The sequence below is a fragment of the Pelobates fuscus genome, chromosome 4 (genome assembly GCF_036172605.1).
Source record: "Pelobates fuscus isolate aPelFus1 chromosome 4, aPelFus1.pri, whole genome shotgun sequence".
NCBI lineage: Eukaryota > Metazoa > Chordata > Amphibia > Anura > Pelobatidae > Pelobates > Pelobates fuscus.
The window spans coordinates 353,265,464-353,280,218 of record NC_086320.1 but is presented as its reverse complement, the minus strand read 5'-3'; the positions used below and the strand labels follow the sequence as shown (position 1 = coordinate 353,280,218).

Sequence of the window (14,755 nt, the reverse complement as noted above, 5' to 3'; positions counted from 1 at the left end):
TCACTACAATTTTATATCTTCTTCTCCTGGCATCTTATATATCCTAAGGTGGGGATTATACCGCCCACGCCATATCTCAAGTGCAGTGTCATCTGCACTTTATATTGTGAGTATATTCATTTTGCTTTGTATCTATACCACATTTTATCTTCGGAGAGCACTATCTGTTGTCTATATTTTTCTCCCTTCTCCTGAGAATTGGACAGCACCAGACTCTAAGTGGATCAGAATTTCGTGATATCCTACTAGCAGGGATTATACTGCAGAACGCCTATTACCCCTGAGCTGGTCATAGCTCATGCAAATGTGAGTTCATTACTTTTTATTCTTCATCTGCCACGTACCCCACACCCTGCACAATTGGTCCTTTTCCCTTTTATATTTTTCATATCACGGGAGGATCTAAAGCATCATAAGAAGAGAGAACATCCTACCAGTGCGACATGCGCAACAAACATGGACATTTTCATTTATCCTTTTTTTACTTTTATTTTTATATTCTTATTGGGACTTATTTTATTGTACTTTTAGGTCTCTTTTGGCGCAGCCTTTTTCTCCTTTTACCTATTGGGTAGGGTAGGCAACTGCCATGGCACCAACATCTTTAAGCATTTCTCTGGGGTCAGTAGAGTTTTCTCCACTCCATTTCTTTTAAGGATTTGTAAGTGATGTTAGCTTCTATAAGTGTTCTTGTGAGTATGCTGAACGCCCTTCGCTTTGTCATAGTAGCATGTGACGGACCTGTAAATAATTTAATGTGTTGGATGGGTGTCTTGAGAAGGTCAGAGTTTCTGGCCTGTTGCATGATTTTCTCCTTAACAGTGTAATTCTGGAGTCTTGTGATGGTGTCTATTGGTACGGTAGAAGGAAGGTATTGCAATTTCATCAGCTGATAAGGGAGATCTAGATGAAGGTCTTTTCTGGTGGTTTCTGGTAAGATGGTCTGGCATATCTCTGTGACATATGCTAGGTTTTTGGGTCCCATTTCGACCTCAATGCTGCAAATGCGCTCTTGGTTCTGCTTTTCACTATCCTCATGATCAGCTGCTTTTTGCTCTAATTGAGCTGTATTGGAATCCATAGCGGTATAGACATCAGCCAAAGAGAGATAAGCTTCTATTATTTCCTCCGTGTTCTCCTCTGGGTGTGCTGTACGGTCACCTACAGTTTGAATCTCTGCTTTGATTTCAGTATAACGTGTGAGGAGGTCAGCTTTAATTGAGGCCTGAATTTCTGTTAGCGTTTTTTTCACTGAGTAACCTGTGGCAGGGGCTGTATAAGAGATACAGGTGTCATTGCTCCCTGCAAATAGGGACGAGGGACATGGAGTGCGTTCAGAGCCATCTTTGATTAGCTATGCTGAGGAGGTAAGGGTCGTGACTTGCAAGGAGGTAATTGCTCCTTCCTGATTTTTAGAGGAGCGGTTCATCATGTTAAGTGGAGGGTAGGTATCCTCTCAATTGGAGAATAGGAAGTGCTTCTCTCTGCTACTTCCTGTGAGCACGCTATGTGTCTCCCAAATGCACCGGAGTTACTGACTTATACATCCATCGCCATAGGCGTCTAGGCCATGCCCCTTATAATCAACATGTTTTAAAACCAAATGTTCTGATTTATTTTATCATCAAATGGAGTAAACATAAAATGTTCTTATAACTTTCTGCAGGAAACCCCTTGAGTCACTGTGGTTGGCACAGATGACAGACACATTTGTACTGTAACAAACAGGAAAAGGGATCTGATAAAATGCTTTGGAATGTTTCGTCGTTTTAGAATTTTCCAATTTTTCAATAAAAACAGTCAAATGTGTGAACTATATTTAGTTGAGGTAGAAACGATGTATGAATCAGGCATTATAAAGATTTAAGTTTTGATGTCTCAGGTTGAATCAGTGCATTTGTTCTCCAGAGAGCATTCGGGGCACAAGTAGGAAAAAGAACAAAAATCTGTTTGTTTGTATCTTGTATTTGTTGAAGTGACTTTTGTGTTTTTGGATACTAGTCTTTTAAAATACATCTGAATAATTATTATCCATAAAAAAAGAAAAAAATCCACAATTTGTTGTGATTATTAGTTCAGTTTAGGGTTAGTGTGTAAATTCTGCTCTAGAAAATTTCTGTAGCCTGTCGAGGAGTAACTGAGGACATGTTTTATTACAGCATGCTTTCTTAACCTATTTTACATCAAATTCCATTAGGGAAGACTTCTGCCAAAAAGCAAACACCAATAAAGAAAAGTTTGTCCTCTCACTAAATAAACCGTACGGGAAATGGCGCATCTGCGTCCCTTTAGTTAAACATATATGTTTGACTTATTTATTTTTTTATTATTATTATTTTTAAGAACTATGAGAGAGAGAAAAACTATTTCCAGGATTTCCGTAGCTACATTTAATGTAACTATGTGTCCATCCAGATATGACATCACCGTCGTAGTTGAAAGAAGAATTATTAATAGCGAGCCACGGTGGTTGACGGTGAATAAACTGACTTTGGACTTAGTACGGAATGAAAATATCCATTCCTTATGTTTACATAGGTCTGTTAGAAATATAATTGCCACCAAATTCAAAAAGCAGAGTGTAAGCTTTGGGCATAAATATGCCTACTGGCTGTGGTAAGCATCACGCCTGCCAAACTGATCAAACTTTCCTGGACTGGCAGAGCGTATGGAAATTAAAACCATAGAAATAACAGCATTCAGTTAGCAGATACAGTAAGTGTTTTTAAAGGAAATGTTAGCGTACAATGACATATTTGAAAAATGTAATATATTTCCTATTACTAAATGTCTTTTTTTTTTCTTTTCATCTGAGATGGAATTAAATTATTATATTTATTTTTTTGTCTTGCAGAGCATAAAACACCTAAGAACCTTTGAATTTAAGCCTTTTGTTATATTTATTAAGCCTCCGTCAGTCGAACGCTTAATAGAGACAAGGAAGAATGCAAAAGTTATCTCCAGCAAAGATGACAAAGGATCTACAACTAAAGACTTTACAGTAGGAATACTTGTTTTATGATAATTGCAATGTAATAACTGTAAACATATCTTTGAGGTTATATGTAATTCTTCACAATATCAATACATGGTATAATATCTTCATTAAAGAGACACTATAAGCACAGATGAAACTGTAGAATAATGAAGTGGTTTTGGTGTAGATATTGTCCCTGCATGTAACCTACACACTTCCTGTAAAGAGAGATCTAATGTTTAAAATGCCTTTATAGCACATTCTGTTTAATTTAGATTTTTTTATCTCTTGCTCTGTAAATAGCCTGCAGGAGCCTCATGTGATTAAAGTTCAACTTACAGAGTAGGAGATAAACGCTTCTAAAGTAAACACACTGTTTTAAACCATTTTTTTCATGCCAGCTATGTGAGTCAGAGACGGGCAAGTACTGCACAAACAGAAACAAAAGTGATTTAAATGGCAGAGAATTGAGACTACAGGGAAATGAACTATACACTAATACTGCTTCAATAAAGGACCACTATAGCCACCCAGACCCCTTCAGCTCAATGATGTGGTCTTGGTGCCAGGTCCCTCTAGTTTTAACCCTGCAGCTGTTCAGAGAAACTGCTATGTTTACAGCTGCAGGGTTAATCCAGCCTCTAGTGGCTGTGTCACTGACAGCCACTAGAGGCCGCTTCCGCGATTCTCACTGTGAAAATCACAGTGAGAAGACGCTGACGTCCACAGGAAAGCACTGAGTAATGCTTTCCTATAGGTGTTTTTAATGCGCGAGCGGCTCTTGCCGCGCATGCGCATTCGGCTCCACTTGGGAGCCGACATCAGAAGGGGAGGAGAGGTCACCGGCACTCGATAAAGGTAAGTGGCAAAAGGGGTTTTAACCCCTTCAGACCAGCGGGAGAGGGGCCATGAGGAGGGGGGGGGCCCTAATGACCCTATAGTGCAAGGAAAACGAGTTTGTTTTCCTGGCACTATAGTGGTCCTTTAAACCCTTAAGACCGGAGGGCATACAATTACGTCCTTTTTAAAGCGGCTCTAAACGCCGCCGGGCGTAATTGTACGCCCTCCGTTTTTTTTTTTTCTTACCCGTTTTTTTTTTTCACTTACCCGGTCGCCGGCGATCCCACACCGGCAATCGCGGTTGGGGGGACTCCCAGGGAGCCCCCCGCGGCACCTCCGTCCTCTTCAGCCCCCCCGGGCCATGTGAGGGTGAGGTCCTTGTGAGGACCTCACAATCACATGGCCGGGTTAGCTGGCTCTAGCAATGTCAGCAGGGGGACTAACTGTAATGACAGTCCCCCTGCTGGCTAAATTCAAATAAACAACAGTTAAAATGTAAAAAAAAAGTGTAAAAAAAAAATATATATATACTTAGATCATATATATATATACCGAATATAAGCCGAGGCCCCTAATTTTTCCCCAAAAAACTGGGAAAACTTATTGACTCGAGTATAAGACTAGGGTGGGAAATGCAGCAGCTACTGGTAAATTTCTAAATAAAATTAGATCCTAAAAAAAATATATTAATTGAATATTTATTTACAGTGTGTGTATAATGAATGCAGTGTGTGCGTATGAGTGCAGCCTGTGTGTGTATGAGTGCAGCGTGTGTGTGTATGAGTGCAGCGTGTGTGTGTATGAGTGCAGCGTGTGTGTGTATGAATGCAGTGTGTGTGAGTGCAGTGTGTGTGTGTATGAGTGCAGTGTGTGTATGAATGCAGTGTGTGCAGGGCCGGTGCAAGGATATTTGCCCCCCCCCCCCATATGTCCTGACCTCCCCTCCTCCTCCCTCAGTGGTCCTTACCTCCCCACCCCCGTGTTCCTTCACCCCCCTCCCCCAGTGGTCCTGACTCACCCCTCCCCTAGTGGTCCTTACCCTCCCCTAGTGGTCCTTACTTCCCCCTCCCCTCCCCTAGTGGTCCTTACTTCCCCCTCCCCTCCCCTAGTGGTCCTTATCCCCCCCTCCCTCCCATAGTGGTCCTTATCCCCCCCTCCCTCCCATAGTGGTCCTTATCCCCCCCTCCCTCCCATAGTGGTCCTTATACCCCCCTCCCTCCCATAGTGGTCCTTATCCCCCTCCCTCCCATAGTGGTCCTTATCCCCCCCTCCCTCCCTCCCATAGTGGTCCTTATCCCCCCCTCCCTCCCATAGTGTTCCTTTTCTCCCCCCCCTCCCTCCCATAGTGGTCCTTATCCCACCCCCCTCCCTCCGATAGTGGTACTTATCCCCCCCTCCCTTCCATAGTGGTCCTTATTCCCCCCCCTCCCTCCCATAGTGTTCCTTTTCTCCCCCCCTCCCTCCCATAGTGGTCCTTATCCCCCCCCTCCCTCCCATAGCGGTCCTTATACCCCCCCTCCCTCCCATAGTGGTCCTTATCCCACCCCCTCCCTCCCATAGTGGTCATTATACCCCCCCCCTCCCTCCCACAGTGGTCCTTATACCCCCTTTTTTTTATTATTATTTTTTTTATTATTATTATTATTATTTTTTATTATTATTTCTTATTTTATTTATATTTTTATTTATTTTTCGTCCCCCCTCCCTGCTTGATACATGGCAGGGAGGGGGGCTCTCCTTCCCTGGTGGTCCAGTGGTAGTTCAGTGGGGGGGAGAGGGGGGCTGGCAGAGCTGTAACTTACCTTTCCTGCAGCTCCTGTCAGCTCTCTCCTCCTCTGCCGGTCCGTTCAGCTCTTCTGTCAGCTCACAGTGTAAATCTCGCGAGAGCCGCGGCTCTCGCGAGATTTACACTGGGAGCTGACCGAGGTGCTGAACGGACGGCACGGAGGAGGAGAGAGCTGACAGGAGCTGCAGGAGAGGTAAGTTACAGCTCTGCCAGCCCCCCTCTCCCCCAGTCTGTATTATGGCAATGCAAATTGCCATAATACAGACCTTGACTCGAGTATAAGCCGAGTTGGGGTTTTTCAGCCCAAAAAATGGGCTGAAAAACTCGGCTTATACTCGAGTATATACGGTATATATATATATTATATATATATATATGATCTAAGTATATACATACACATATACATACACTGTCTAGGTGTATTTTAATATTAATATACATATAATTATATATATATATTAATATCAAATTACACGTAGACTGATACTGATTAAATATATATATAGTTATTGTTATATATATATTTATATATAATATAAAAAAAATATGTAAATACGTAAAAATAAAAATATTCAAAAATATATAGATGTGTTTTATTTCGTTCTAACTGTATTGTGATATTAATATATATATTTATATCAAAATACACGTAGAACGAAATAATATATATATCTATATACATAAATATATACGTATATATCACTATATATATATACCTATATTAAAAATATATATATACATATATATACACATATGTGTATATGTATACATATATTAATTCTACACATATATTTATGTAATATTTTTACATAATTAGGTATCCTAATTAATTACAATTAGCGGGACCTGCCTGACAACCCATGCCGAAAGTAAAGGGAATTTAATTTGCTAGCACTATATTTAACCCTATAACTTTCCAAGACACCATAAAACCTGTACATGGGGGGACTGTTTTACTCGGGAGACTTCGCTGAACACAAATATTAGTGTTTCAAAACAGTAAAATGTATTACAACGATGATATCGCCAGTAAAAGTGAAGTTTTTTGCATTTTTCACGCACAAACAGCACTTACACGGACGATATTATTGCTGCAATACTTTTTACTGTTTTGAAACACAAATATTTGTGTTCAGCGAAGTCTCCCGAGTACAACAGTACCCCTGATGTACAGGTTTTATGGTGTTTTCAAAAATTACAGCGTCAAATATAAGGCTTGTGTCACATTCTTTTCACATTAAAATTCACCAGATTGCCTTTGTGACCCTATGGTAGCCCAAGAATGAAAATTACCCCTTTGATGGAATACTATTTGCAATAGTAGACAACCCAAGATATTGCAAATGGGGTATGTCCAGTCTTTTTTAGTAGCCACTTAGTCACAAACACTGGCCAAAATTGGGATTTTTTGCATTTTTCACACACAAACAAATACTAACGCTAACTTTGGCTACTAAAAAAGACTGGACATACCCCATTTGCAATACCTTGGGTTGTCTACTATTGCAAATGGTATGCCATTATGGGTGTAAATTTATTTCCTGGGCTACTATACAGTCTCAAAGGCAACGTAACCAATCTGGCGAATTTTTATTTCAAATGTAACACGCTATATTTGACCCTGTAACTTCCCAAAACACCATAAAACCTGTACATAGGGGGTACTGCTTTACATGTGAGACTTTGCTGAATACAAATATGTGTATTTTATTGCAGTAAAAGCAAACAGTATTATGACATTGACAGTTAAAATGTCATGTAGAACTAAAAAAAAAAAAATCTTGTTTTCTCCCATTTTTTTTTTTATATTAAATTATGTTTCATAGCTAAATATTTGATATTAAATGAAATCCATGTTTCCCATGAATAAAATGATGTATAATAAGGGGGGGGTGCATTTAATATGAAATAGGTGAATTACGGTTGGACAGACATATAGCGCAAATGCCAGGTTTTGTTTACATTTTGTTTCGTTCACAACGTGTACATTTGGCTCTGTCTTTAAGGGGTCAAGCTCAAGTTGTATGTTGCTTAGAGTATCCATTTAAATGTGCACTCACGTTCCAATTTATTTAACCATAAAGACACATTAAATCATGAAGAAAAAAGGAAATTAAAGGCAAAACAGACCCACAATCACTGAATTTCCTTAATTTGCTATATATCTAAAGCTTTTACAGGGATCAAGAAGTAATTGAGAGTTCCTAGAAAATCCTGGTGCTTCCGTTGTCTCCAGTGGCAATACCGTGCATATGCCATAAACCTCTGCCCAGCATGGTTTTATTGGATGTGTAGTTGAGCACTTCAGAGCAGTTTCAGTTATGTTCATTCATGAAAAGATGAATGAAACTACTCAGCAAGTTAAATATGCATAAGACCATTTGTAGTTGTTCAAGTTTGTGGTCTCTATACAAAAGATTAGAATAGAGATTATTATATTACACATATCTTGTATGGCCAATGTGAAGGTATGTGACGTGAAATAGTGTGCTCATGGATTTTGCTTTATAACTACAATGATTCTTGCAAGTTGCCACAGCTATAATGAACAGAATGAGGGGGGACAGCAATATTGAACAGAATGACAGGAGACAGGAAAATCCATTAGATTGAATAGTAGAAGCGTATGCGAGTACACAGCACCCCTTCTCTCCCACCACCTGAAAATTCTTAATTCATGTGGCCTATAAACAAATGTTACATTCAAGTTTCTTTTAAATATACACAAAAGGACCATGGTATTTTCAAAATAAAATAACGTTTGGTTTAGCTGTCACTTTAAGAAGAAATAAAAGGTTAAGTTTATAAATACAACATTGAAGTGTTCACCAACTGTAATGATCTCATAGCGAGAACAATCGTTAAATGACATAAATCCAATTAAATATCTCTTAAAACATTTATACAATAATAGGGTTAGGTATAAATTCCACTTATGCTTGAAGAGATATGGGGAAAAAGGTTATTTTCATCCAAGGTCCATGAACTGAAACAGCTGTATTTGGTGCATGTGCCAACGTTTGGCACTCTTTACCCTATTCTGAGCATGTTAAATGCGCTTTGCATATGGTTTGAATAGACAATGCAGTGTACCCTCACCAGGGAGAGGTAAAAAAAAAAATCGTATTCATTTAGGAGCCTTTGGTTATGCTTGGATACCTTTCCAGCTAAAAATGTATCAAGACTGAGACTGGTCATTTCATTCTGCAATTAAAGGGTCACTCCAGAATGGGTACACTCTCTATTTTAATACATGTTTAATTTTTTTTTTTTTAAGCATAAAACAATGGAGACATTTGAAGTTGCTGCATTTGTATTAAATCTCCACGCGGAAATGGTCAGCCAATCAGGATGTTACAAAAACTGATCTTTGCAGGTCTTTAGACTAACCTTCAAGACACATAAAGCATTTCAGCTTGCACTTGCACTGGGCTAGCGCATGCTTGCCTTACCCCTACTCAATAGGGTACTTAAAGAAGCACAGGAAAGCCAGGATCACGTCTGCATATCCAGCACAATGGCTTCTCAATGAAAAGCCTCTGAAATTAGTATTCCACGAGAGACAGACTGAAAATCTGCGCCTGAGAAAGAGGGGAGGGCTTGTAAAGGCTGCAAGCTGTTCTTTCCAAAAATTTGAGCAGGGTAAACAAATACATGCCTGTAATCGTTGATGGTATATCTACTAAATAGTTCAAATAAAAATAACATTATTAATGGGGTGCTCTTTTAAGGGAAAGGTGTGCCTCATCTTTTGATAGCTGTTAGCCACACTGCAAGTCCTAGAATCCTTACCTGTGCTTCAAAATGACAGAACAAGGGAGGTATTTGAGAAAAATTAATACACTGCCGATTAGGACAGGTAGAAAGGACAGGTTTATGGAGCAAAACAGTTTATTCTTCAAAACCATTCAGCAGAATTAACTGAAACCTAACACTGCACATAATGTTAGGCTACATCTAATGTGCGGAGCTATAATCTATTCTGAGTACGGTCAGTGCTGTATGTCCCTGAGCTGTGACATCATGTGATGCAGTATGTAGCCAGTGATAGGGGAGAATTTTAGAAAGGAGATAGGACAGAGGAGGCGGGGTTAAGATGTCCCTTTTATCATAGCACAGTATAGTTATTATGATGCATACTGAGAATAATTGTAAGTTCAGTTAACATTGTTGAAATTCTAGGCATGCTCAGTATCTTTTTTTTTCCTTCTTGAATTTGCCATTCAGGATTTGAAATAGCCAGCCGATAACTCAGTTTGACACTAATTACTTTCATTAGAATAAAAATAAACATTAACGTATTTATTTTCTGTGCTTTTTTACTTCCTTTCCTCTGGATAAATACAACCAATAGGAAAATGTGAACTCACTTTGGAAATTCAGTAGATCCAGTCTTGCTTCAATAAAGTTTTCTCATACAATTTTATTTTAATTCCCCCTGTCTCTGGCTCCTGTTTTTTTTCATGAAAATTAGCTTTTTATTGGCTTTAGTGGTTTATAAACAAGAGATTTGCCAAAAATGTCTACTAATTTGCACTGGTTTGCAAAAACACACTGCCATACAGAACACATACTGTACATAACACTGCCGTGTGGTCTGACTGGTTACTATTTATTTAAGTTTCAATGAGATTGAATTTAAATCATATAGACTGGTATGTCGAGGCAGTCCTAATGAGACGCAGAAAGGCAGAATGTCCCAATTGGAGATGTCCCAAGCCTTGCAGATTATATGACAATTAGAAGATTAATGCCAACTTTTCCTGAGAATTTGACACATTTTCCACCTTGGTTAATTTTTAGTAGATTTTGGAGTTTTATTTCCAGTAGATCACAGTTCCTAGTGTAGTAAAAATAAAACTCCACTATGTTCTGTTAATCCCACATTCCGTGCTAGAATACAATACTTAGAGACCATGTTTTCATGACTTAATTTGTCTTTCATTTTGGTAAAGAAGGCTTTATCATGATCATGATTCCATGATTCCGTTTTGTTTTCCTTTCTTTCAGGAAGAAGATTTTGAAGAGATGATTCGGTCAGCACAACTGATGGAAGTCCAATATGACCATCTTTTTGATAAAGTCATAATCAATGATGATCTCACCACAGCATACAACGAACTGAAATTAACACTCGACAGGCTGGAAAGCGAGACCTGTTGGGTGCCAGTAAACTGGTTACACTCCTGAACCAGTGCAAATCACACCAAGCAGATTTTTATTTTATCTTTATTGTTTTTATTTTTTGATTTGTGTACAATTCACAGATGTAGACCTATATTTGTTGGTGGGCTTTTTGGCTGCTCTGCAAGGATCCATTTTAAATTCTGTTTTTATTCTACTGGATGGATACTGTGTAATACATTTCAGAAAAACCTGAGGATTTTAACTTTTTTTTTTTTAAATTTCCGAACACTTCTCCGTAGGAATGGGAATGTGCAGGTTGGGTTAAGCAAGTTTACTTGGCAACATTTACATGTTTTTATCGATTGCACCAATCCGTGATTTTATTTATTTTTGTAATGGTTAGTATTATAAGAAGATAATTTCATTAGAGGGTTAGTAACGTATTGTAGCACATGGCACAGATATAGCTTTTCAAGTTATGATGAGGGAAACTGATTTTAACCTCACATCTCCGACAATGAAAGGTTTCGAGGTACTGCTAGGTATATGACATTTAGAACTGTATCAGAAATATATGGGCTGTGCATTGATTCATTTTGTGGGAAATCTGTATCTGTGCTGGAGAATAGTGATAGGAGTTGAAGATCATAGCCAATGACCTGCAGGTTAAGCCACTGCCACATAGAATTCTAACTGCAATTCATATTGCTATTTAGGCTCCTTTAGCAATAAAGGGGGGAAATTAAAGGGTCGTTTTTACACTGGAATAATACTGGTTCGAAACATGTTTTCTCTAATGTTTAATACAATGCTGTTGTTAGTTGTTACTGGTACAAAATGAAAATAGAAATGTTCTCATCCATGTTTTTTTTTATGTATTTAATGCAGTAAAGACAAAAACAAAAAACTAAAGATAACTCACGGGTAAGGCTGGGGAATGAAATGTGTTAAAAAAAAAAAAAAAAAGTCTGTAGAAAAGCCGTTTTTTACAGCCTGTTGAAGGTTACATTCTATTCTCCGAGATAAGCTTATCCCTGGAATTGACTATTACTTACTAGAGTTCGTTTTATCTCTCATAATAGAATACAGCGCTAAGATGATATTTTTATATAAAGGTAATTTATTTAATAACTTTTATTCTGTGGGTAACACAAGCAAAATGAACTCGTTTTAGGACATAGAAAGAACTAGCTCTGCCCTTTCATAATAGCGGAACATCAATGGTTTCATGTGAATTATGGTGTAGTCCGTTATAATGCAGGCCAAGGTACCGAAGGCACGGGCCATTGTTATCTAAATACACACATTTGTTACCTTGCAACAATTCACTGTTTAGTGAATAAAGCTCAAAACTGTAAGGAACGTGCATGAACGTACCTGAACTGTTATCAAGGCTGAAATTCCCTCACAGTAAGCGTGTTTTTAAATTCACAGAATAGGACATTAATGATTATACCTGTTAATTGATTCTGCTAAACACTGTGCACTAAATATTCTTTTTCTATAAGTGAAAACAGGTCTAGACGTGCAACAGGCTCTGTTAGTATATATTGGAGTTGGTGAAATCTGTAATGTACAGTGAGGCTTATTAGCACTTTCAAAAGAATAAAATCTCATTCATACATGATGCACTCTCATCCCACAATCTTCTCCCAGAATGGTGATTGTTCTCCTTTCAGGATGGGGTAATCATTGCAGCATTATGTTGACCTGCTCTCTGGCACTCTAAGCTCTAAGGGTTCAATGCACTCTCAGTTTTTTGTAGGTGGCCTGGGACACGGAGGAACAAAATTGTGTTGGTTAGTAAGTGTCCTTTTCAAAACATGGGTTAAAAAAAAAAGTTAGTACCTTTATGATTACGGAGTCTATACATATACTTATATACTTGTTAATTTGTCTTAAGGTTTATGTTAGTGCACATATCTGTAAACTGAGTGATATTGTGATACTGTATGCAGTATCATTTTGTAGTTGTTAATCCCAGGATAGTTTTGGAGGAAAAGAAACTCAATGTATTCTACCTACTTAATATGCCTTCGAAAGAAAGGTTATATTCACCTGTTTATAAAGTGTCAACCCGTTCCACTATTAAATTGTTCACACACCCCAAAAACACAGTTCATCTATGTATATCATCAGAACAAGAAGGTAAACATTTTCTTACGCACTTTATAATTACAGATCAAATTCACCGGTCTTTAAATTTGCCTGGGTTTAGATTATTTGAAAATGCTTTTATTTCACATCTTTTTTTTTTGTGGGTACTTTTTACCAGTGCCTTTTATTTCTTCCAACTGAAAGTTTCAACAATGGCATCACATGTTTTAGACAATTCACTAAATTATAAAAATGATTATTAAAATATAGTAATCCACGGATATAGCATAGCAGTGGAGTACTTAGTTACTCTGGAAATGATTTGTTGTTAATTGCAATTATACATTTGAGCATTTCGTGACCAACGAGGTAAGGTTTGGCAAAAAAGCAGATCTCCCACCGTTTTTAGATCTGAACTGACCATGATGCTTTTCCATTCTGAAGGCTGGCAATTTATCATGGGAGATGTAGTTATACAACAACCAAGTATTGTCATAGGAAGGACAGTCTCTTACATGGAGTTTTAGACATATCAACCTTTTATCAGATTACATGACCTTTTACATGAATTTTGGCTGCATCTTAATATTTAGCTAGTTTGTTTTTGTATGAATTGGGTTTTGTTTTTGTTTGGTTGTTTTTTTTGTTTGAGAGGGCTACAATGTTGTGTAAGGTGATTTAGAACACGTCTAGACTAGGAAATAATTTTTTGCACAATATTGGAAGGGAGCAAACAACGAGCATGATGAAACAGGTGGAACGTGATTGAGGTTATGTCTGAAATCACTAAATATAATTGAATCTACAAAGAAAAATAAGAGAGTCCCTGCGTATATATTATCACCCACAATACATTGCATTCTACTTAGTCTTATCCGATGCTACACTGTTTGGCATAATTGGGTTACCTTAAATAATGTCACTGGAACAATCTTTAACCATTAGTTAGGTGCATGCTTGTCACTACTCCCATCCCATGATATCGTTACGTGAAAATAACATCTTTCAAACTTAATATCTTGAATAAAATGGGTCAATAAAAGAGCTGTAAATCCACACTCAGTTTATTTTGTATTTATTAGATGAGGTCATAGAAATATATATGTATAGAATTAACAATGTATTTCTTTAGTCAATCAAAAAAAGGGATGGACTATTTCATGAGGGCGACCGAACGTGATCGCTACATTCCAAGTATATACCGGTATTTCCGATCTATTTTAATGCTTTTGAGATTAATTCTAGCACAGGTGTGTTTGCAAGGAATCCTTAGATTATTAATTTAAAAGTTTGTGTAACCTGTTATATTATATAATATGCATAGTAATAAACTATTTAGGAGAAGAGCAGACTGAATATCAGGAGACATTTATTGTATTATGCACAATTTGTAAATAGTCGTTTGATCTCTAAATGTATATGTTTCAAGTTACCTTCTGATTGCGATCACTTTTGAAATGCTTGAGAGGTGAGCAGCATTAAACACTCACAACGGGTGAATTCTTATAGCACTTAGAAAAATAGTTTTTTTTTGTTTTGTTTTGTTTTTTTGTTTTGTTTTTTCATATTTCTCTTTTCTGGTTTTTAACAATTTTAATTGTAAATAACCCAGCCATTTATTAAATGACATTGCATTTTGTTGCTGAACCCGCATTGTTTTAAACCTTATTCGACTTTCAGGAAAACAAATTATAATCACAAATGTAATATTAGTAAAACAAAAAAAAGCAGTAAGAATGTATTCAGTTAGTCACATGGTGGATATATTAACGGGGTTAGATATGAGTTAACGTGCATGCATAACTAGGCCGTGATTTCATGGAAGAGGATTTGCTAACACTACTGTGCTATGGGAATAGACACTGGCATTTTCTGTTTAAGAGGCCATGAGAATCCCAATCCAATTTATTACATTTGTTTAAGGGGAA

At 37.7% G+C, this 14,755-nt stretch overlaps 1 protein-coding gene across 2 annotated transcripts in view; it reads left to right on the top strand.

Moving 5' to 3' along the window:
• Nucleotides 1–12,560, top strand: part of MPP7 (MAGUK p55 scaffold protein 7) — a 305,267-nt gene extending 292,707 nt beyond the window's left edge. For both annotated transcript variants that reach the window (XM_063452598.1, XM_063452599.1), the window contains exons 17-18: nucleotides 2,855–3,001; nucleotides 10,614–12,560. In XM_063452598.1, the coding sequence (XP_063308668.1) occupies nucleotides 2,855–3,001; nucleotides 10,614–10,793 (327 nt within the window). In that variant the 3' untranslated portion in view covers nucleotides 10,794–12,560. The remainder of the gene's footprint in view (nucleotides 1–2,854; nucleotides 3,002–10,613) is intronic.
• The last annotated feature ends 2,195 nt before the right edge of the window (nucleotides 12,561–14,755 follow it).